The 22,614-nt window shown below is 47.7% G+C and overlaps 2 protein-coding genes across 5 annotated transcripts in view; one reads left to right on the forward strand and one right to left on the reverse strand.

Annotated features, from left to right (window-relative positions):
- TBL1X (transducin beta like 1 X-linked) overlaps window positions 1–5,298 on the forward strand; it is a 177,984-nt gene extending 172,686 nt beyond the window's left edge. For all 4 annotated transcript variants that reach the window (XM_081276734.1, XM_081276732.1, XM_081276731.1 and 1 more), the window contains 2 exons: window positions 636–737; window positions 4,955–5,298. In XM_081276734.1, coding sequence (XP_081132860.1) covers window positions 636–737; window positions 4,955–4,981 — 129 coding nt within the window. In that variant the 3' untranslated portion in view covers window positions 4,982–5,298. The remainder of the gene's footprint in view (window positions 1–635; window positions 738–4,954) is intronic.
- Window positions 5,299–10,205: 4,907 nt separating this feature from the next.
- GPR143 (G protein-coupled receptor 143) overlaps window positions 10,206–22,614 on the reverse strand; it is a 39,189-nt gene continuing 26,780 nt past the window's right edge. The window contains exon 9 of the mRNA XM_081278300.1: window positions 10,206–10,897. Coding sequence (XP_081134426.1) covers window positions 10,803–10,897 — 95 coding nt within the window. The 3' untranslated portion in view covers window positions 10,206–10,802. The remainder of the gene's footprint in view (window positions 10,898–22,614) is intronic.

A 22,614-nucleotide genomic window follows, 5' to 3' on the forward strand; every position in this document is an offset into this window, starting at 1 on the left:
GGAAGGAAAAAGCTGTAGAGGACAGGGAGAACCCGGACCACGAGGTTGGTGTGACCCCCAGCAAGGGGGTAAGCAAGGAAAGGGCCAAGGTCACAGCTCAGTGTTAGAGCACTAGCCAGGCACGTGGGAGGAGGCCCTGGATTCCGTCCCAAGTGCCATTAAAAACAGAAATCTAGGGGCTGGGGCTCAGCGGTAGAGCACTCGCCTGGCATGTGCAAGGCGCTGGGTTCGATCCTCAGCACCACATAAAAACAAATTAAAAAGGTATAAAAAATCACATCGGTCTTTAATAAGAATTTCTTAACTTTTTTTTTTAAGAGCCAGTGGGTAGTCCCTGAGGCACATGCGTGCGGCCCACAGCCCCAGCTGACCTAGGCTCCCCGCACCCCCAGTCTCTCGCTGAGGACAGCCATGGCCAGTGCTCTGGGGGTCGGGGGCAGTCCCATCCTTCAGAGTTGGTGGTCTGAGGGTTACATGTCCACAGCCACCAGTGTCGAGTGGAAGTCCTTTTCAGCACTCCCCAGTGGGGCATTTTTGTGATGGACAGTGAGGAGGAGTGAGGAGGAGTGACCGTTGTACCCCTGCCAGTTGGCGGGGCTCCTCACCTAGCAAGTGACAGTTGCTTTTCTTTGCAGAGTGGAAGTCTCGTCCACAGCTACCGGGGCACAGGTGGCATCTTCGAGGTGTGCTGGAACGCTCGAGGAGACAAAGTGGGCGCCAGTGCGTCCGATGGCTCTGTGAGTGGCACCTCAGGTTGCTGGGGACTAGAGTGGGTGGGGGACACCCAGGGAACTTCCAGGCTCCCCATCCTGCAACTCCGGCACTCGGCAGGCGCTCCACCTGCTGTTGGGTGAAGGAATCTCCCATTGGGGTGGGTACCACGTCTGGGCCTGCCCTTCTCTTGGTCCCTTCCAGAATGTCACTGTAGTAAGCATCCTTTTGACTGAGTTTGGTTCTCAAACTGGGTGACTGCTGTCTCTGAGGGGAGATGGTAGACAGGAGCCTTTGGGGTCAGGGCTGATTTCAGGAAGGGCGCTACTGGCCTCTTGTAGGTGGAGACCAAGATGCGGTTAAACCTCCTGCCTTGCCCAGAACATCCCTGCAGCACAGAAGCGTCCAACCCCAATGTCCCTCGTGCCAGGGTTCGGAGACTTGCTCAGTCTCAGCTGTGCATTCCTGCCTCAGCCTGGGCCCCGCGGGTGGCAAGAGGTGGCCTTCCATTCAGCAGGTCCCCTGGGTCCCTGTTCTATTTCTGTGGCATGTCCAGATTTTTATTCCCTCCAGGACTTGAGGCTGCCCTGACCGCTAAGGCAGGGGCAGAGTCTGCCTGCTTGGCTGAGTGTCGGCGTGTCCCCCAGATGTTCCCCAAGGGCAGGGTTGTGCGGTCTGTGTGCCCACACTGTGGCTGCTCTGTGGGTTCCTAAGTTGTCCTTGACTCGACTTTCCCCACTGATCTTATTCACTTGATGAGCTGCTCAGAAATCGGCCTATTACTACAGATTGTCTGTCCCTTCAGGATTCTGTTCCAATAGAAGGTGATTTTTATTTTTATTGGTACAGGGATTGAACCCAGGGGACTTGACCCCTGAGCACATCCCAGCCCTTTTTAAAAGTATGTGAGCCAGGGTTGAAGTTGCTTAGGGCTTTGCTTAAGTTGCTCTCCCGACTTCCAAATTCGGATCCTCCTGCCTCAGCCTTCTGAGCCACTGGGATTACAGGTGTTGGCCACAGTGCTTAGCAAAAAACTTTTTTATTTAAAAAAAAAAAAAAAAACTAGACTGGCCAGTATTCTCGAGCCACACACAGACTTGTGTTCTGGGGGAGAGAAAAAGAATTGCAGGTGGAAGCAGAGGGTTCTGGGAGGAGGGTGCGAACAGGATTGTGGGAGATGCAGGGGATTATGGGAGAAATGAGAACTGGATTGGGAGAATCAAGGGAACAGGATTCTGGGAGAAGCCAGGGGTCAGTGGGAGAAATAAGAACAGGAGATACTGGGAGGAGGAGGACTTGCAGGTCGGAGCACAGGATTGTGGGGAAATTAAGAGCCAGAGGATTCTGAGAACCAAGGGGTTCCAGGAGGAATGGAGAACAGGATTCTGGGTGAAGGAAGTATTTGGGGTCAGCATAGAGGATTCTGGAAGGAAGGGGAGAAATGGGTTGTGGGAGAAGTAAAGGAATAAGTGAACATAATTCTGGGAGAGGTAAGGAATTGTGGGAGAATCAAGTGACCAAAGAAGTCTGAGAGGGGTCTTGACAGAGGATTCTGGGAGGGAGGGAAGAAGGGAATGGGTGAAACAAGGATCATGGGAGAAGAATGGTGGGAGAAAGGACTAATGGATCCGAGCAGCAGATTCTGGGAGGAAGGTGAGAGCAGGATTGGAGGAAAAGCAAGGAATTGTGGGAGAATAAGGGACAGGATTCTAGGCCAAAGGAGGACTTGTGGTCCGGGGCAGAGGATTCTGGGCCAAAGGAGGGCTTGCGGTCCGGGGCAGAGGATTCTGGGCCAAAGGAGGGCTTGCGGTCCGGGGCAGAGGATTCTGGGCCAAAGGAGGGCTTGCGGTCCGGGGCAGAGGATTCTGGGCCAAAGGAGGGCTTGCGGTCCGGGGCAGAGGATTCTGGGCCAAAGGAGGGCTTGCGGTCCGGGGCAGAGGATTCTGGGCCAAAGGAGGGCTTGCGGTCCGGGGCAGAGGATTCTGGGCCAAAGGTGAAAACAAGATTGTAGGGAAAGCAAGGAATTGTGGGAGAATCAAGCTACCAGAGGATTCTGGGAGAAAGAAGGGCTTGTGTGTCATGGCTGATTCTGGGAGGAAGATGTGAACTGGATTTGGGATAATTGAAGGCCAGGGGGTTGTAGGAGGAAGGAGGATTAGCCGATCAGAGGAGGGGATTCTGGAAGGAAGGTGAGAACAGAATTATAGGAAAAGCAAGAAATTGTGGGAGAATTAAGGGACAGGCTTCTGGGAGAAAAAAGGATTTGGGGGTTGGGGCAGAGGATTCTGGGAGAAAGAAGGACTTGCAGGTCTGGGATAGAGGATTCTGGGCAAAAGGACAGAGGATTGTAGGAAAAGCAAGGAATTGTGGGAGAATCAAGCTACCAGAGGATTCTGGGAGAACGAAGGGCTTGTGTGTCACGGCTGATTCTGGGAGGAAGGAGGACTTGGGGGTTGGGGCAGAGGATTCTGGGAGGAAGGTCTGAACAGGCTTATGGGAGAAGTAAAAGATTGAGAAATAAGTGAACTGGTTTCTGGGAGAGGCACGAGATTGTAGGAGAATCAAGTGACCAGAGAATTCTGGGAGAAAGGTTTTGTGGGTCATGACAGGATTCTGGGAGTAAAAGAGGATCATGGTTGAAAAAGAATTATGGGAGAAGAGAATTGAGAGAGAAGACTAGTGGGTCAGGGCAGAGGATTCTGGGAAGAAGGTGAGAAGATTATAGGAAAAGCAAGGAATTGTGGGAGAAGCATGGGATTATGGGACAATCAGCTACCAGAGGATTGTGGGAGAAAGGACTGGTGGGGCAGGGAGAGGATTCTGGGAGGAAGGTAAAAGGATTAAAGGGAAAAGCAGAGGATTGTGAGAGGAGCAAGAACAGGATTCTGGGAGGAAGGACTAGTTGGTCAGAGCAGAGTGTTCTGGGAGGAAGGTAAGAATTTAGGAAAAGCAAGGGATTGTTGGAATTAAGGAACAGAGGATACTGGGAAAGGCATGGGATTATGGGATAATTAAGCTACCAGAGGATTCTGGGAGAAAGAAAGAGCTTGTATGGATTCTGGGATTAAAGAGGATTAGCTGGTCAGAGCAGGGAATTCTGGGAGGAAGGTAAGAACAGAATTATAGGAAAAGCAAGGAATTGTGGGAGAACTAAGGGACAGGATTCTGGGAGAAAGGAGGACTTGGGGATCAGGCCAGAAGATTCTGGGAGGATGGTCTGAACAGGCTTGTGGGAGAAGTAGAAGATTGTGAGAGAAATAAGTGAACTGGTTTCTGGGAGAGGTGTGAGATTGCAGGAGAATCAAGTGATCAGAGAATTCCAGGAGAAAGGTTTTGTGGGTCATGACAGGATTCTGGGAGTAAAGAAGGATTGTGGTTGAAACAAAGAATTATGGGAGAAGAGGATTGTGAAAGAAGACTAGTGGGTCAGGGCAGAGGTTTCTGGGAAGAAGGTGAGAAGATTGTAGAAAAAGCAAGGAATTTTGGAAGAGTTAAGGACAGGATTGTGGGAGAAGCATGGGATTATGGGACAATCAGCTACCAGAGGATTGTGGGAGAAAGAAGGGCTCTGTGTCACTGCTGATTCTGGGAGCAAAATATGAACAGGATTGTGGTATAATTGAGAGCCTTAGGGTTCTGGGAGAAGCAAGGGGTTGTGGGAGGAAGGAGAACAGGCTTCTGGGAGTAAGGAGAACTAGCTGGCCAGAGCAGGGGTTTCTGGGAAGAAGGTGAGAAGAGAATTATAGGGAAAGGCAAGGGATTGTGGGGGATTTGAGAGAACCGGATTCTGGGAGAAAAGGACTCACAGGTCAGAGCAAAGGATTCTGGGAGGAAGGCAAGAACAGAGTTCTGGGAGGAGCAAAGGATTTTGGGAGATTCAAGAGAACAGAGGATTCTGGGGAAAAGGACTTGTGGGCCAGAGCAAAGGATTCTGGGAGAGGTGAGAACAGCATTGAGAGAAGCAAGGGATTGTGGGAGATTCAAGAAAACAGGATTCTGGGATAAAGGAGGGCTTGGAGGTTAGTGCAGGGGATTCTGGAAGGAAGGTGAGAACACGGTTGTGGAATATGCAAGGGATTACGGGAGGAATGAGAAGGCAGGCGAGTGGGAGATACAAAAGGTGACGAGAGAATCAAGCTACGAAAGGAACTGGGGGAAGCCAGGGCTTGTGGTAGAATTGAGGTTTCTGGTGGCATCTGCGTGCTGTTTCGGAAGTTCACAGGCGCTTTGTCTTTCCTTCCAGGTGTGTGTGTTAGATCTGCGGAAGTAAACGCACAGAACCTTGGAGAGGAGAGGAAAGACGCTGACGGACCAGCAGTGGGTGCGCGGGGTCGCCGCTCTCCCCCATCCACCCGCTCCAGCCGTGTTCGAGCTTGACTTGCGTTAGAGTGTACTTCGAAATCCACTTGTCCCTGGCCACAGGAGTCTCTCTTTCTCGTAATCAGAAGCAGACCGAGAGCCCGTGGGGAAGGTCCCGCCCAGGCCGTGGGAGCCAGGGACGGCACAGGTTCGGTTTCCCTCCGGAGTGGGCTCTCGTGGCTTAATGGGAAGGGGGTAGTCAAAAAGCTGTGCCAAAAAAAAAAAGAATGCTGTGATCAACCAAAAGGTGGGGACCGCCTCCTTAGGGTCCCCCCAGTCAATTTGGACACCACGTTGCTCCCACAAAGGCTGCTCGAAGACCATCTGGACTGATGAAGCGCGCGACTTTGTCCCCCCAGCTCTGTTTTCTAGAACCTGGTTTGTTGGGTGGTTTTTCTGTCCACTGGAGTTCTGTGGTCCAGGGCCTTCCACGTGAGATGGAAACTGTCTGGGGTTCGTGGCTTCTTTCCCCCTGGGTCATGTCCTTGCCCCCTGCGCCATTCCGCTTTGGTCCCGTCTCCCTTTACATGTCCCCGTCTCCCTTTACATCCCCCCCACACACACACACACACACAGACGCGGCCAGTGGACAGGGTGACGTGATGGGGAAAGCCTGGATGGACAGCTCTCTCCCCACCCGTCCACTGCCCCGCTCCCCTCTGCTCTCCCATAGCTGCTCCACATCTTAGGTCTCAAGGGCACTTTTGGCGCATTAAATAAGTGCTTTATGTAAGAAGGCAGGGAGGGGGACTTTTTACAGGAGAAAAAAAAAAAATGACTTATAAGAGAAAGAGCCTGGAGTATTTTTGAAAAAAAAAAAAATATTTTTATGTTTAAACGATTTTAAAATCCTAAAATGGCCATCACACATAGAGCTTTGATTCATATTTAAAAAGGAAAAAAAAAAATGTCAGACGTCACTGGCAGCCCGAGGTGTCTCACCCCTTTCCGTCAGCTGTGTGGAAAGCATTAGGAAGACCTTGGGTGGAAGACGCACGGATGGTCCTGCGCGTCAGCCGGCCTCTGCTGTCACCTACGCCTTTTCCCCAGAAACATAGCTTCCAGTGTTCACTTCACCAAGAGCACACACTGGGAAAGTACTTGCAAAGTAGACCTGAAGGCTCCCCAGAGCGTACCTCGGTCTAGAGAAGACACAAAATAACAGGGAAGAAAGACTGTCATTCCCGAAGGTGAATCATTACCTACGTAGAATGTTACTAACCACTTCTACCGGCTTTATCCCTTCTTTCACAAGAGGCTAGAAAAAGGGTGGGGACTACTTGTTGCTTTTGTTTTTAAAATGGGTCTTTACTATTTTTTAAAAAATTAAACCAGTTTTTGTGTTCCTAGCAAGGTTTGCTGTCGTGGGATCAGGTGACTGTAGCACCCTCATCACAACTTAACACTGATTTTAAATTAGCAATGGGGGAACAGATGGAAACACGGGGCCTCTTCTCTCTGGTTTTCCTGTGGGCATAGGGAAGGGCAGGAAGTGTTGGTGAGGCTATGGAGAAGCCTAGGGGGCTGATTTCAGACAGCTGTGTGTTCCTATAGCTGAAACAGGGTGTAACTCAGACGGATGCATCTCTCCATGGAGCCAAAAGTCACCCTTCGTGGAAGAGCAGGGGCTATCTATACGATTGAGCATGCTCAGAGGCCATCTGCAGATACCAGAGTGCATTAATCCTTCTCAGACCGTGAATTCGCCTCCACTTTAGTATGTGAATTTTGCAAGCCCAAAAAGACCAAGAGGTGCTCCTGTTATTGAGTGTTGTGTTGCAGCTGTGGTACCTAAATACTCAGCAAAGAAAGCCAAAGTTGCATGGGTCATCATTGAACAGAGCAGGTGTCCCCCAGTAGGTTGATAATCTCCTGCCCTGAAGATGCATTAGGTTTGGGGTGCAGATTTTGGGGATCTAGATAAACACTATCTTTACTGTTCCCCAAGTAAAAATGTTTCTCTCTACAGAATACCAGCTGTCCAAAGTTAGCCCATTCCTGGGATATGGCTCCTTGGACAAGCCCTCTACTGCCATGGGCTATGTCGGGGACTCACTAGACAATCTGCACATGGATGTCAGTAGCCAGGGTCTCATTAGCCCCTCGATAAATGTGAGCCTCATCAGAATTGTTAGGTTGGAGCTGAGGGCTGCTGCCTGGTGACAAGTTCCTGCCCAGGAGGGAGCTTGAGGAGGACAAAGCAGCCTGCCCACCTTCCTGCTTCACAACTAGCCTCTTAGCATGGGCTACCAGGGGACCAGACGGGGGCATGCATCTTGTGCCCCTGAAGTCCATCCCCCATCCACAGAACACCATGGTCGACAGCAATTTGTGGAACCTCCATGTCTACAGACCATTGTTCACCTTCCTGCCAGAGCGCCATTAGTTTCATCCTTGTAGTCAAGGGGTGGCCCGTGTATCCTGCAATTACTGTTCTACGTTGTTTACAGCTCTTAATTGTGAGGAATGCTTAAGTCTTAGTGACCAAATCTAACCTTGAAAGCAGACATAATTCAGTAATCCTCTTTGGAATCTTTGGTGGGGTTCAAAGTGACCAAGAGCCATGTCCAGCATCTACCTGGGAGGCGAGAGCTGCCCCACGGGGGCCTGGAAGGGCCAGATGGACGTTGCAGGGTTTGATGCTCCGACTCCACTCCACACCGTAGTACTTGACTTTTTGTTCTTTCCAAAAATAGATCATGGAGCCAAGTGAAGTGCACTTTGTCCAACGTAAAGATCTGCATTTTTCCTTGTTATTTTTCTCCTTTTTTTAACCTCTTGTTCCTGCTCTTTTCTTCATTGTGTTTCTTGTCAAATGCAGAAATGTTTCTTCCACCACTCACTGAAGTTTTAGATTCTGGCTTCTGCAGTTTTTATTGTCTGTGTCAGACGTACAGCCAGACGTGGTTCTCCGTCAGCATTTTCCAGATTCTGTTCAACGATATCTGTCCCCCATTTTCTCTACTCCCCGCCACTCACTCCTCACGCTCTTGGGAAAGAAAAAAATCACCTTGTGTGTCATAGCTCATTTGTTTCAAGAGAGAATCGACATCATATTCAGTGTCTTGAATAAATTGCTCTATTTTGATATTAGCGATCTGGGTGCCTGTGGTTTCTCCGTCTGTCTGGGTAACTCACATTGACACTGATCAATGGATACAGAATTCTGTCTTTTATGGGAATAACTGCCTCTTCCCAGGATTGCCCCTTAACTGGGGTGGGGGTGTCTGAAGGCCAGGATGTAGCAGTGTTCTGGACCAGGCCAGACCTGGTGTCTGAGGACCAGCCCTCAGCTGCCGTGGACCCAAGAGAAACACAGGCCAGATGAGCTGGGCTTGCACAGAGAAGCTGATCGGGGACTGACTGAAGTGGGATGCTGGTTGGCAGCAAGACCACGTGGATCCCTGTGATCTGGGCTAAAATCCCCTGTATGTGTGGGCTAGAACCCCCCTCCCATGTGAGTGCCATTGTTAAAAGATATTTACGGACAGCCTTCGCGATCACAGAAACTGTCCCAGGCACCTTTGCATGCCGAATCTTGATTTCTGTAGCTTGGTGTCACTTTGTGGAGTGTGGGAGAAGGGGGAAGAAGGAGTGGAGCTAGTCTTATGCCCGTCTATGTAAGAATCCAGATTTGAATGAACTAATTTTTTTTTCCCCCTTAGTCTGGGTGCTCTGTGAAGCATCTCATCGACAGTTTGGGTAAACCAGCCCAGAGCACAGCAGCCTGCCTGGATCATACTGTCAACAGGACGAGGGCCCACTGCAGACTAGACTGTAGGGAGGGTGGAAATGGAAGAACTTGTGTGCTAAAATTTGAAGTTGGTTCTCTGGAGAATGGGTGGTTGGTCAGGAAGAGAGTTATCCTCAGACACTCAGACTGCCGAGGAAAATGGCAGGGTATCTAGATTGTGTTGTAGCTACACAACTGTAGACGTTGATATTGATGTGTTCCGTGAAATTAGGGGAAGGAGCCAACTGCTAATGGTTTTGTTTGGTTTTAACTGGGGATTGAGCCCAGGGGCGGCTCCTCAAGCCCTTTTACCCTTTATTTTGAGACAGGGTCTTGCAGGGTTGACCAGGCTGGCCTGGAATTTGTGATTCTCCTACCTCAGGAATGACAGGTGGGCAGCACTGCACCCAACCTAACTACAAATTTTTTTTCATGGTAGTAAATAAATGGGCTAATAAACTGGCCCGCTTAAAATCCAGTGGACGCTATCTGAGGGGTACCGCCTCATCTCCCCCCCACCAGTTCCACTCCCAGCTCTGCCTCTGTCATGGTCTCCTCACAGACCACCCAGCCCCTTGGTTCCAGGTCCCAATTCCCTCTCACCCCAAGAACTTCCCTCCTGGAAGTATATCTCCTATCCTCACCAGCATGGCTGTTTCCCTGGATCGTTTCCCCTAGCCTCCCTACTGTAGCACCTGGCATCTTAACAACAAAACAGCAAAGGGACATGCCTCCAGCCTCATAGGGAAAGGGCTCGAAACCAACGTTGTTATTTTTCTGCCTGCTGTTGTCTCTGCATTTCTGTGTTTCCTGAAGTCATATCTCGAGTGTTCTTTCTTCCATCTGGTAAGCAGCCAGGATGGGAGGAAGTCTCCACTTGTCCTCATCTGAGCTCATCAGAACCACCATGCTGGGAGTGTCAGCTGGCTGCTTGCCGCACCAGCTAGGAGGAGGACTTGTAACTGGGTAAGCGGGCCAGTCGGGGTTCTTACTTGCAAGCTGCAGAACCTAATGTGCCAACGAGAATGAATGAGAAGGGTACTTGGCAGCTCTAAGAACTGGAGCATCAGGTCGGGGGCTGCACAGAGAGAAGCAGCCAAAATCAGTCTGTGGGGCCAATGCCATGGAGGTAAACACAGTCGACTGACATAACCACACAGTTGCCCCCCAGGAAATACAAACCTCCTTCACACCTCTACCCCTCCGGACTTTTGGTCAAGGTGTGCAGGTCCCTCTTCCCTTAGGAGATGCAACAGAAATTGCCCTGAGATCCCTGAGGTCGCAGTGAACTCTGAGTCCACCTGCAGCTTTGTGACTCCAAAACCTGGACAGCTTTTCTAGAATGAAAGGGAGTCCTAGATACAAAGGGAGGTCCCATGGGACACATGTCTACAGCATCTTTGGAAAATAGTGTCTTTTCTAGATAAATAATTGATGGATGACATTTTAACTGATGGTAAAGGTGGAGATGTAGGCAATGCTGTAAGTACAGGTCAGGTTCCATGGATTCCTCAATCTCAGTTTTCAATATGACATGGGAATTTGGGGATCAAAGCTATGGCGTGCAGCTCTATGGTCCTCTACTCTGCTGCTCTTTCGCATCCCTCATACTGGCAGGAAGAGCATCTGTTGGGTATATTGTTTGGATAGAATCCAAGTCGGACTGGGGGCTCAGTCACAATTACTTTATTTTATGTAACTACTTCCCCAAAGACGTGGATCTTGCACTTCACATTACAGCCAGCCTCAGAACTATTAATGCCAACTAGGCAGAGTGGTGTAGAAGGAATCCTTCCATTCCCAAGCCCGTCCGTGTGGAATGGCGTCTCCTGGCATGAAGAGGATTCTCGGAAGGAAGCTCTAACACAGTAATAAGAGTGGGACTTAAGAGATGCCATGCTTTGACCATGCAGTGAGGGGACAGCAAGGACGCACTTCTAGAGAACAAGGGATGTGTACAGCCTCAGGACTACAGAGTCCAGACCCAAGTCCCATCCCTTCACAGGTGTCCTTGAGTTGGGTGAGCTATATCAACGTCATTTTCCTTGCGGGACCCACTTGCAGTATGGATTTCAACGGTGCTGGCATCAGAACCTGGAGAGGAAAAGAGACAAGATTCTGATGGCACCTACATCCTTGAAGGTTTTTCCTCCAGCTGCAGAAAATGCTCTTGGGACTCGGCAACACGCCAAGAGTGCACAAATGAAATGTCTTAGTGTTTGGTCTGGAGGAGGAAGAAAAAACAAAGCTACGGTACAGTTCATCTTCATATCATCAAATCATTCCCAATGATGGATCAAATCCTGCAGAATCATCTAGTGCAGTCGATAATTAACTGCTACAGGAAACTGCCTACAGTCAACCTTAAGAAAATTCTGGTACCCAGGTGTGGTGGTGCACGCCTGAATTCCCAGCAGCTTGGGAGGCTGAGGCAGGAGGATCGCAAGTTCAAAGCCAGTCTCGGCCAAAGCAAGGCCCTAAGCAAACAAAGTTTGACCAGGCATGGACTGTTGCATACTGGGTTCTGATGGCTCTTTCTGTTCCCACCATCAAAAGAAAGGAAGTTTCCCATTGGTGGAGGGAGGTGCTGAGGGAGGAGAGCTGCTCACTGAATCCACGTGGAATCATTGCCCCTCCCCTCCCCAACAATTTAAAGGTTTGTTTCATCATTCCACGAGCACACCTCCCACATTTGTGGTGGGGGGACCCTTTGCCACAAATGGCACAATTATCCTTTCATCCCATACATACTCCAGGAGTGTCTGCTTCCATACTGATGTGGAAGATGCGATGTGTGACCTCCTCAACTCGACGTGGAAGTGAGTGTCCTTGATAAAAGCCTTCAGGCCCCCCATCAATGGGCCTTGCTGATCTCTGCAGCCTCCCCTTGGGTCGGTCTCCTCACCCACAAATGAATGCAGGCACACTACGTTCATTCATTCATTCTCTCTCCCTCCTCCCCCCTCCCAGCTTGACCCTGCCCTAGTGTCTTGCATCTCCCTCCCTCCCTCCCCCCCCCTCTCTCTCTGCCTGAAAATCTCTAGTTTACACTAAATTCAAATCTCAGCTCAAATGTTACCTTTTCCTCAGACACCCTTCAGGGTCAGCCTATCCGAAACCACTCTGCGACCCTCTTCCTGCTAAGTGTTTATTTGAATTTTTCTCACTGTCTTTGCCACTAGAACGGAGTGTCTCTGGACAGGAAATTTGAGTTATCACAATGTCCCTAATGTCAACACCTGGCACACAGAAGGTGCTCAATAAACAGGTTGAATGGATAAATACAGTCAGGTAAGTGCCTCAGCATCACTTGGATACAGCATTCATGTATGGGAGGATTAGTTAAGACTACTCTGAAGAAAAACGGGATCAAGCAGTTTTAAAGGAAGGCAAGTGTGGGCTGGGGGTTGTGTCTTAGTGGAAGAGTGCTTGCCTAGCAGGTGTGAGGCACTGGATTTGATTCTCAGCACCACATCAAAATAAAGGTATATTGACAACTAAAAAAAAAAAATTAAAAAATAAAAAGGCAAGTGTGATTTTCAGCATTCCTCCAATATAAACACATGTAAACCTACTGTGGACTGTGAAGGAAACGGCACTCAGATCTTCCTCCCAGGGTTTGATGAAGATGAGTTTAGCAGAATGTAGGTGAGATAAAGTCGGACCCAGCATGAGCTCAAAGGCAAAGGAATTGAAACGGTGGGTGAAAGTAGTGACATCGGAGGGCTACATCTACAGGCAAATCCTAAGGAGAGTTTAGTTTGCCCACAGAGATGACGAGGGTAGACCTGCTGTTGGACTGCGTTACCAAGAACCAGCTGGGCAGACTGCTGAAACAAACATGTGGTACCAGAAGAGTATTCCCGGTGGAGGGACTGGTGGCACTTGACAAAGAGTTGATTCTTACCAGGGTTGCCCACATTTTTATGAGGACAGCCCAGACTTCTGAGAACTTGTGTGGGATTGCTGTGGTCCTTTTCAGGAAGACTTCAGCTGCGTGTCACATGGTGACTTGTGATCAAGGTCTAGCTAAGGATAAGCCCTGGTGACCTCACACCCAGGACATGCTGTGGGTTATATGGCTTTGAGGTCTTCCTCGTCTTTCATTCCTCCCCTGGGGCTTCATGGAGGAAGAATATCTATTCATGACAACTTTCTTGAAGCAAATATTGCTGGCACAGAGCCACCCAAGCCCAGCCCTGTCTGAGTTACGTGGGTGCTTGCAGCTGTGGGTTTTGAAGCAGATCTGGATTTCCATGGGTATTCTCTTCTAGTTTTAAAGATCTCAAAGAGAATACCCTGAGAAGTTAGAGAATTCATCAACATCCTCATTTAACTATCGGTGCAAAGTCTGTGAACATCTCAAGTCCCTGTAGGAAATACAAGTGATAGTGGCCTCAAGATGTCAATGGCCCCTTTAATGAGCTTTACAAGTCCAGAAAGTTTCTTGGGAACCTCCCAGCCCCACATAGAACTTAGATTTGGATGTATACTGGATGTTTCATGTGCCTTCATGTCTTGAATTCCTTAGAAGCACTGAAGCTCTGGACACTGGATGAGCCTTGGAAAAGCATACAAGACCTGGGCCCAGATGCTTCAAGGTGTCAGACTAGATCTGACTGACCCAAGAGAGCCCAAGGCTCTGGGGTGGGTTCTCTCCCATGCTCTCCTAGCAATCACAAGCCAAGGACCACCACATGTTACTCTCAGGGGGAAGTGAAGGGAAAGCAGGTTGCTATGCAGGGAAAGCTTCCCTGGTTGCACTGGGAAGTAGCACAATGTCCAGTTCTTGGGCACTCTAAGGCACTACTTGGAGGACAGGCAGCTGGAAAACTGCAGGGTGCTTCACAAGATGCCTACAAGGGGGAGATGATTGGCCTACCGTGGCTTGAGAAGAAATTTTGCAGGTAGCTGAGGAAAAAGGGAAAAGTTCATGGACATGATGTTTTTTCAGAAGCAGTGAAAAGAAAGGGCCTTGAAGGCAACCTCCGAGTTCTCCAATATCTCCTGCTGGAAGCTTTGCTCACCTTGTATTAGAAAGGGGTCAAAGTTCTCCCTGCTTTCCTACCACTCTCGAGGCACCCACCTTCACCACTACAGCTTTCTGAGTTGCCAGAAATAAGCCTCAACCAATCTAAAAGCACCTCACTCCCTCACTTATTGCTATTGTCCTTTGAATGAATCAATGGGCTCCTCTTAAACTGTGAAAGAAAGTCAAAGAGGTGGAAGCAGAAAGGAGAGGGATTTTGGTGTGTGTTCTCTTGAAAGTAGTGGCCTGAGAATATTCATTTAGTTTTGGAAAGCTTTTTAATTTTTTTAAATTTCATGTATCAGCAGGCCTTTGTTGTGATACATTATTTAAAATCCACATACACACGTAGGAAAGGTTAAATGACATCCATTTGGGCTTTCAGGTTTGTTTTCTCAAAACAGTGGAAAATAATTGTGGGAGAAAATGGAGGGGTGGTTATGTTGAGAAAGATGGAAATTGTGAGGGAGAGAAAAGATGAGAAAAAATGAAAGAGTTAAGAGGAAAATGAGAATTTCAGGGAAACAGAAATTGTGGCAGAGAGGACTGGGATTGTGGCTCAGTGGTAGCGCACTTGCCTAGCACATGTGAGGCCCTACCTTGGACCCTCAGCACCTCATAAAAATAAAAAAATGTTCAGTTACACCTAAAAATATTAAGAAAAAATGCAAATTTAGGAGAAGATTTGAGAAAATGGAATTGGGGGGAGGAATTGTGGAGAAACAATGGGGGAGGCAAAATATTGTTTAAAAAAACTTCAAGAAACAGAATTATGGGATTGTAGGAGAAACAAGGCACTGGGGGAGAGAACAGAGGATTATGGGAAAACCAAGGAATCAGGAGGGAGCAAAGGACTCTGGGAGAAAGGTGAGCTGACTTGTGGGAGTACCAAGTGAACAGAGGGTTTGGGGAGAAAGGACTTGCAGTCACTGGAGGATTCTGGGAGAAAGGGGTAGAGGCTTCTGGTAGAAGCATAGGATTATGGGAGAATCAAGCTACCGGAGGATTCTGGGAGAAAGACTGGCAGTCATAGCAGAGGATTCTGGGAGGAAGCACAAACAGGATTGTGGGAGAATGAAGGAAACAGGCTTCTGGAACAAGCAAGGGGTGGTGGGAGAAGAAAAGGATTCTGGGAGAAGGACTTGCAGTCAGGTCAGAAGATTCAGGGAGAAAAGTGAGAATAAGGTTGTAGGAGAAGTAAATGAGCAGACAATTCTGGGAGAAGTGTGGGATTATGGGAGAATCAAGTAACCAGAGTAGTCTGGGAGGAAGGACTGGTGGGTTATGGCAGAGGATTTTGGGAGAGGCAAGGGATTGTGGGAGATTCAAGAGAACAGAATTCTGGGGGAAAGGATGACTTGCCAGTCAGAGCAGAGGATTCTGGGAGGAAGGTGAGAACTAGATTCTGGAAGACATAAGGGATTGTGGGAGATTCAAGAGAACAGAGGGGGGCTGGGGATGTGGTTCAGTGGTAGAGCACTCACCTTACACGTGCAAGGTCCTGGGTTTGATTCTCAGCACCACATAAAAATAAAATACAGTGATTGTGTACAACTACAAAAAATAAAAGACTTCTTAAAAAAAAAAAATTCTTGGAGAAAGAAGGACTTGCTAGTCCCAGCAGAGGATTCTGGGAGGAGGGTGAGAACAAGATTCTGGGACATGCAAGGGGTTCTGGGAGACTCTTTTGTACAGAAGACTCTGGGAGAAAGAAGGACTTGCCGATCTGAGCAGAAGATTCTGGGAGGGGGCGCTGAGGTTATAGCTCAGTGGTGGTAGAGCGTTCATCTAGCATGTGTGAGGCACTGGGTTTGAGCCTCAGCACCATATACAAACGAATAAAAACAAATGTGTTACGTCCATCTACAACTAAAAAAGTTTTTAAAAAAATTCTGGGAGGAAGGCGTGAACAAGATTTGGGGGCGGTTAACCTTTGGGCTGGGATGTGGCTCAATCGGTAGCGCGCTCGCCTTGCATGCGTGCAGCCCCCCTCAGCACCACATACAAAGATGTTGTGTCCTCCGAAAACTAAAATACTTTTAAAAAAAATTCGGGGAGATGCAAGGGATTGTGGGAGATTTGAGAGAACAGAATTCTGGGAGAAAGAAGGACTTCTGGGTCAGAGCAGAGGATTCTGGGAGGGAGGCGAGAACAGGATTCTGGGGGAGACAAAGGATTGTGAGATTTGAGAGGACAGAGGATTCTGGGAGAAAGAAGGACCTGCGCCTCTGAGCAGAGGATTCTGGGAGGAAGGTGAGAACAGGATTTGAACAGGATTCTGGGAGACACAAGGGATTGTGGGAGATTCTAGAGAACAGAGAATTCTGGGGGAAAGGACTTGCGGCTCTGAGCAGAGGATTTTGGGAGGAAGGGGAGAAAAGGATTCTGGATGACACAAGGGATTGTGGGAGATTCTAGAGAACAGAGAATTCTGGGGGAAAGAAGGACATCCAGGTCAGAGTAGAGGATTCTGGGAGGAAGGAGAGAACAGGATTTGAAAAGGATTCTGGGAGACGCAAGGGATTGTGGGAGGTTTGAGAGAACAGAGGATTCTGGGAGAAAGAAGGACTTGTGGCTCTGGGCAGAGGATTCTGGGAGGAAGGGGAGAACAGGATTTGAACAGGATTCTGGGAGACACAAGGGATTGTGGGAGATTCTAGAGAACAGAATTCTGGGAGAAAGAAGGACATCCGGGTCAGAGCAGAAGATTCCGGGAGGAAGGGGAGAACAGGATTTGAAAAGGATTCTGGGAGACGCAAGGGATTGTGGGAGATTTGAGAGAACAGAGGATTCTGGGAGAAAGAAGGACTTGCGGCTCTGGGCAGAGGATTCTGGGAGGAAGGGGAGAGCAGGATTTGAAAAGGATTCTGGGAGACGCAAGGGATTATGGGAGATTTGAGAGAACAGAGGATTCTGGGAGAAAGAAGGACTTGTGGCTCTGGGCAGAGGATTCTGGGAGGAAGGGGAGAGCAGGATTTGAACAGGATTCTGGGAGACACAAGGAATGTAGGAGATTCTAGAGAACAGAGAATTCTGGGAGAAAGAAGGACATCCGGGTCAGAGCAGAAGATTCCGGGAGGAAGGGGAGAACAGGATTTGAAAAGTATTCTGGGAGACGCAAGGGATTGTGGGAGGTTTGAGAGAACAGAGGATTCTGGGAGAAAGAAGGACTTGTGGCTCTGGGCAGAGGATTCTGGGAGGAAGGGGAGAACAGGATTTGAACATGATTCTGGGAGACGCAAGGGATTGTGGGAGGTTTGAGAGAACAGAGGATTCTGGGAGAAAGAAGGACTTGTGGCTCTGGGCAGAGGATTCTGGGAGGAAGGGGAGAGCAGGATTTGAAAAGGATTCTGGGAGACACAAGGGATTATGGGAGATTTGAGAGAACAGAGGATTCTGGGAGAAAGAAGGACATCCGGGTCAGAGCAGAGGATTCTGGGAGGAAGGGGAGAACAGGATTTGAAAAGGATTCTGGGAGACGCAAGGGATTGTGGGAGATTTGAGAGAACAGAGGATTCTGGGAGAAAGAAGGACTTGCGGCTCTGGGCAGAGGATTCTGGGAGGAAGGGGAGAACAGGATTTGAACATGATTCTGGGAGATGCAAGGGATTGTGGGAGGTTTGAGAGAACAGAGGATTCTGGGAGAAAGAAGGACTTGTGGCTCTGGGCAGAGGATTCTGGGAGGAAGGGGAGAACAGGATTTGAACAGGATTCTGGGAGATGCAAGGGATTGTGGGAGATTCTAGAGAACAGAATTCTGGGAGAAAGGAGGACTTCTGTGTCAGAGCGGAGGATTCTGGGAGGAAGGGGAGAACAGGATGATGGGAGACACAAGGGACTGTGGGAGATTCAAGAGAACAGGATTCTGGGAGAAAGAAGGACTTCTGGGTCAGAGCAGAGGATTCTGGGAGGAAGGTGAGAACAGGATTCTGGGAGAAAGAAGGACCTCTGGGTCAGAGCAGAGGATTCTGGGAGGAAGGCAAGAGCAGGATTCTTGGAGATGCAGAGGATTGTGGGAGATTTGAGAGAGCAGAGGATTCTGGGAGAAAGAAGAACTTCCTGGTCAGAGCAGAGGATTCTGGGAGGAAGGGGAGAACAGGATTCTGGGAGATGCAAGGGATTATGGGAGAATCCATTTTACACAGGATTCTGGGAGAAAGAAGAACTGGTAGGTCAGGACAGAGGGTTCTGGGAGGAAGGTATGAACAGGATTGAGGGAGAATCAAGCTACCAGAGGATTCTGGGAGAAAGAAGGACTCACAGGTCCCAGAGGATTCTGGGAGGAAGGTAAGAATAGGATTGAGAGAGAAGTAAAGGGTTGTGGGAGATTTAAGGAAACAGTTCTGATCAAAGCAAGTTCTTGATCAAAGCAAGGAGTTGTGAGAGAAATTATAGAACAGAGAATTCTGGGAGTAAGAACAACTTATGGGTTAGAGCAGAGGATTCTGGGAGGAAGGTGAGAAAAGGATTGTGGGAGAAGCAAAGTTGTTTGGGAAAGAAGGTCTTGAAGGTCAGGGCAGAGGATTCTGGGAGGAAGGTGAGAACAGGATGATGGGAGAAGTGAGGGACTGTAGGAGAATCAAGTGAACAGCATTGTTGAGGAAGAGGGGTCGTGAGAGAAATAAGAACAGAAGATGCTGGGAGAAAGAAGGGTTGGTGGTTCATTTCAGAGAATCCTGAGAGGAATGTGAGAACAGGCTTGTGGGAGAATGAGGGAAACAGGATTCTGGGAAAAGCAAGAGGTTGTGGAGAAATAGAGAACAAGGATTGTGGGAGAAAGAAGGTCTTGCAGGTCAGAGCAGAGAATTCTGGGAGAAAGGTGAGTACAGGATTGTGGGAGAAGCAAGGGATTGTGGGAAAAACAAGAAAAAAGGATTCTGGGAGAAACAAGGACGGGTGGTTTATGATAGAGAATTCTGGGAGGAAGGTGAGAATAGGATGGTGAGAGAAATGAGGGACTGTGGGAGAAATAAGAACGGAGGATTGTGGGAGAAAGGAGTACTGGTGGTTCATGGCAGAGAATTCTGGGAGGAAGGTGAAAACAGGATTGTGGAAGAAGCAAAAGGATCTAGGACAATCAAGTGTACAGAGGATTCTGGGAGAAAGAAGGACTTTCAGGTCAGAAGATTCTGGGAGGAAGGTGAGAACAGGCTTATGGGAAAAGTAAAGAGTTGCAGGAGAATTAAGGGAACAGTGGATTCTGGGAGAAGGAAAGGGTTCTGGGACAAATAAAAGAACATAGGATTCTGGGAGAAAGAACTACCTGTGGGTCATAATATAAGATTCTGGGAGAAAGGTGAGAACAGGATACTGGTTTAAGTAAGGAGCTGTGGGAGAAATAATAGAACAGAGAATTCTGGAAGAAAAGACACTTATGGGTTAGAGCAGAAGATGCTGGATGGAAAGTGAAAAAGGATTGTGGGAGAAGCAAAAGACTGTGGGAACAAGGAGGACTGAGGGTCAGCACAGAGGATTCTGGAAGGTATGAAGAGGAATATGGGAGAATAAAAGGGACAGGATTCTGGCAGAAGTAACAGGTTGTGGGAGAAACAGAAAACAGGATTCTGGGAAGAAGAAGGACTTGAAGGTCAGAGCAGAGAATTCTGGGAGGAAGGTGAGAACAGGATTATGGGAGAAGCAAAGTGTTGTGGGAGAAATGAGAAAAAAGGATTCTGGGAGAAATGAGGACTGGTGGATTCTGGGAGGAAGGTGAAAACAAAATTGTGGGAGAAACAAAGGGTTCTAGGGGAAATCTAGTTTACAGAGGATTCTGGGAGAAAGAAGGACTAGTGGTTCATGGCAAAGGATTCTGGGAGGAAGGTGCAGGATTATGGGAAAAGCATTGGGTTCTAGAAGAAACAGAACAGAGGATTCTGGGAGAAAGAAGGACTTGTGAATCAGGGCAGAGGATTCTAGGAGGAAGGTGACAACAGATTTGTGGGAGAAGCAAGGGATTGTGGGAGAGTCAAGAGAGAGGATTCTTGGAGAAATAAGAGAACAGATAATTCTGGGAGAAAGGAGGACTGGTGGGTCAGGTCAGAGGATTCTGAGAGGAAGGTGAGAACAGGATTGTGGGAGAAATAAAAGAACAGATAATTCTGGGGAAAAGGAGAACTTGAGGGCCAGGGCAGAGGATTCTGGGAGAAAGATGTGAACACAATAGTGGGAGAAGCAAGGGATTGTGGGAGATCAAGGGAACAAAGAATTCCAGGAGAAACAAGGGAGGGGTCATGGGATAATGAAGACACACAGGATTCTGGGAGAAGGTACTGTGGTCCAGGGCAAATGATTGCTCAATTTCTTTCTCACACAGAGGAAGCAGATTCTTGGAGAAAAGAAACAACAGATGATTGTGGACTAGAGCAGAGACTGTGGGAGAAATTAGGAGAGATCAGAAGATTGTGACAGAAGCAAAGAATTGTGGAACAGAACAAAGGATTGTGGGAAAGATGGGCACTTTGGGTATAACAGAATTATGGAAGAAACTAAGAATTGTGGGAGATAACGGGATTGTGGAGAAGCAAGGAATTGTGGGACAGGACAGAGGATTGTGGGAAAGACGTGGATGTGGGGGCAACAATGAATTGTGTCAGAGATGAGGTATTATGGAAAGACAGAATTGTTACGAGCTGAGATGGATGCAAATGCCAAATAGTCCCATGAGACAGCATAGTCCCTGGGAAATATATTTGAATGACACTGGAAGTTCCTCCACCAACAGAGAAGTAAAGCACATTCTCAGATGACAGACTAGTAACTACTGGAGACATACTGACCAGGGAAGAGTTAGAAGAACTCTTAAAATTGTCCCCAATGGGGCTGGGGATGTGGCTCAGGCGGTAGCGCGCTCGCCTGGCATGCGTGGGGCCGGGGTTCCATCCTCAGCACCACATACCAACAAAGATGTTGTGTCCCCCGAGAACTAAAAAATAAATATTAAAAATTCAAAAAAAAATGTCCCCAATGGGCTGATGACTGCCCAAAGTCACACAGAAATCATTTCCAATGTGCTTAAGTGTCCTAAACAGCAAAACTTTAAAATGATTTAATTTCTGAAAGGGGAAAAAATTATTTTGGAAGGTTTTTGTTTGTTTTTGAGCAACATATGCAAATTTTCTGTAGGGTTACCACACAAAATGTTGGGGACTGTGCCTTAGGGACAATTTGTTTTTTTTTAAATATCAAATGGGGGTTGGGGTTGTGGCTCAGTAGAGTGCTCACTTTGTATCTGTGAAACACTGGGTTTGCTCCTCAGCATCACATAAAAATAAATAAATAAACATATTGTGTCCACCTACAACTAAAAATCTATTTAAAATAAATATCAAATAGATTTTCTTAGGGACAACTTTAATTTCAATATTTCAAGGGTGACTAAATGTACACTTACGAGCCTTAGTGCACCTTCATATCATCTCCACTGCATACTTCTGCAGGAGATGTTGTTGATTTTACAAACTTCTGTGTTTCCAAAAACTGACTTAACAGGCATTAGCTAACAATACATCACGGGGTGTCTTAAAATGACAACTGCCTCTTTTTTGGGGGGGTGCTGGTGGGCAGGACTGGGGATGCAACCCTGGCCTCTTATGTGGTAGGCAAGCAGTCTACTACTGAGCTACATCCCTAGCCTGACAGCTGCCATTTTAAGAGAAATTCTTTCCAAATTAAAAATACAATCAGTATTGTATTTTGTCTTTTTCAAAAGGCTTTTCCTACTTGCTTTCTTCTTCCACCCAGTTCTTTCAAACAAGTATTTACATGGATTATTCTGTTACTAGAATAGAATTATTATTTTTAAAAGCTTGTTTAATTTACCCAGTACACAGTGAGATAATTAAGGGCAAAGTCTATAACCTGTGGCACCTAATTCAGAGCCTGATGGAATCCTTGGCAGTTAGCCAAAATTGTTTAAAACACAGAGACTGGGTAGATCCATATGATGGATGGAATATTATTCAGCCAAAGAAAGAACAACATACTGATACACGTGTGCCACATGGATGAACCTTGAAAACTTTGCTAATTAGAAGAAATCAGACACAAAGGACAGATCTATGTGAAATGTCCAGAAGAGGCAAATGCACAGGGACAGAAGATTACTGGTTGCCATGGCTGGGAAAGGGGAATGGGAATTAACTGTTAAGGGCCTTGGGGTTTCTTTTTGAGGTTATAAAAAATAATCCAGATTTAGATAGTGGCAGTGGTTACCCATCATGTAAACATATCAGAAACCACTGAAGAGTACACTTTAAAAGAATGAATTTTATGTTATGTAGGTTATATCTCAACTTTGTGTGTGCATCATGCTGGACTTGAACCCAGGTCCTCTGGCATGCTAGGGAAGCTCTTGCCCAATGAGCTGCAGGCTACCCCTAGCATCTTCTCAGTTCTGTGTGTGTGTGTGTGTGTGTGTGTGTGTGTGTATGTGCTGGGGACTGAACCCAGGGCCTTGTGCATGCAAGGCAAGCACTCTACCAACTGAGCTACATCCCCAGCCCAAATCTCAGTTCTCTTAAAAGCAAAGGAAGAGGGGGAAATCAGCATTTCTTTACAGATGAAAAGATAAGAGATCTCTAACTTTCCGTGTGGAAGGGAGATACCATTGTGAAATGTCCAGCTTCTCCAGTGGGAGCACTATGCAAACTCAAAAGTTTGTTGTTGTTGTTGTTGTTTTAGATGTCTCCTTCTTCTATTTGTTTTTCAAGATATAAACTGATGAAACAAATAGAGTTCAAATTTCAAAGAAAAGCTCCTTTTCGGAAATGAAATGTGAAGGATG

This window comes from Spermophilus citellus (genome assembly GCF_964194105.1).
Source record: "Spermophilus citellus genome assembly, chromosome: X".
NCBI lineage: Eukaryota > Metazoa > Chordata > Mammalia > Rodentia > Sciuridae > Spermophilus > Spermophilus citellus.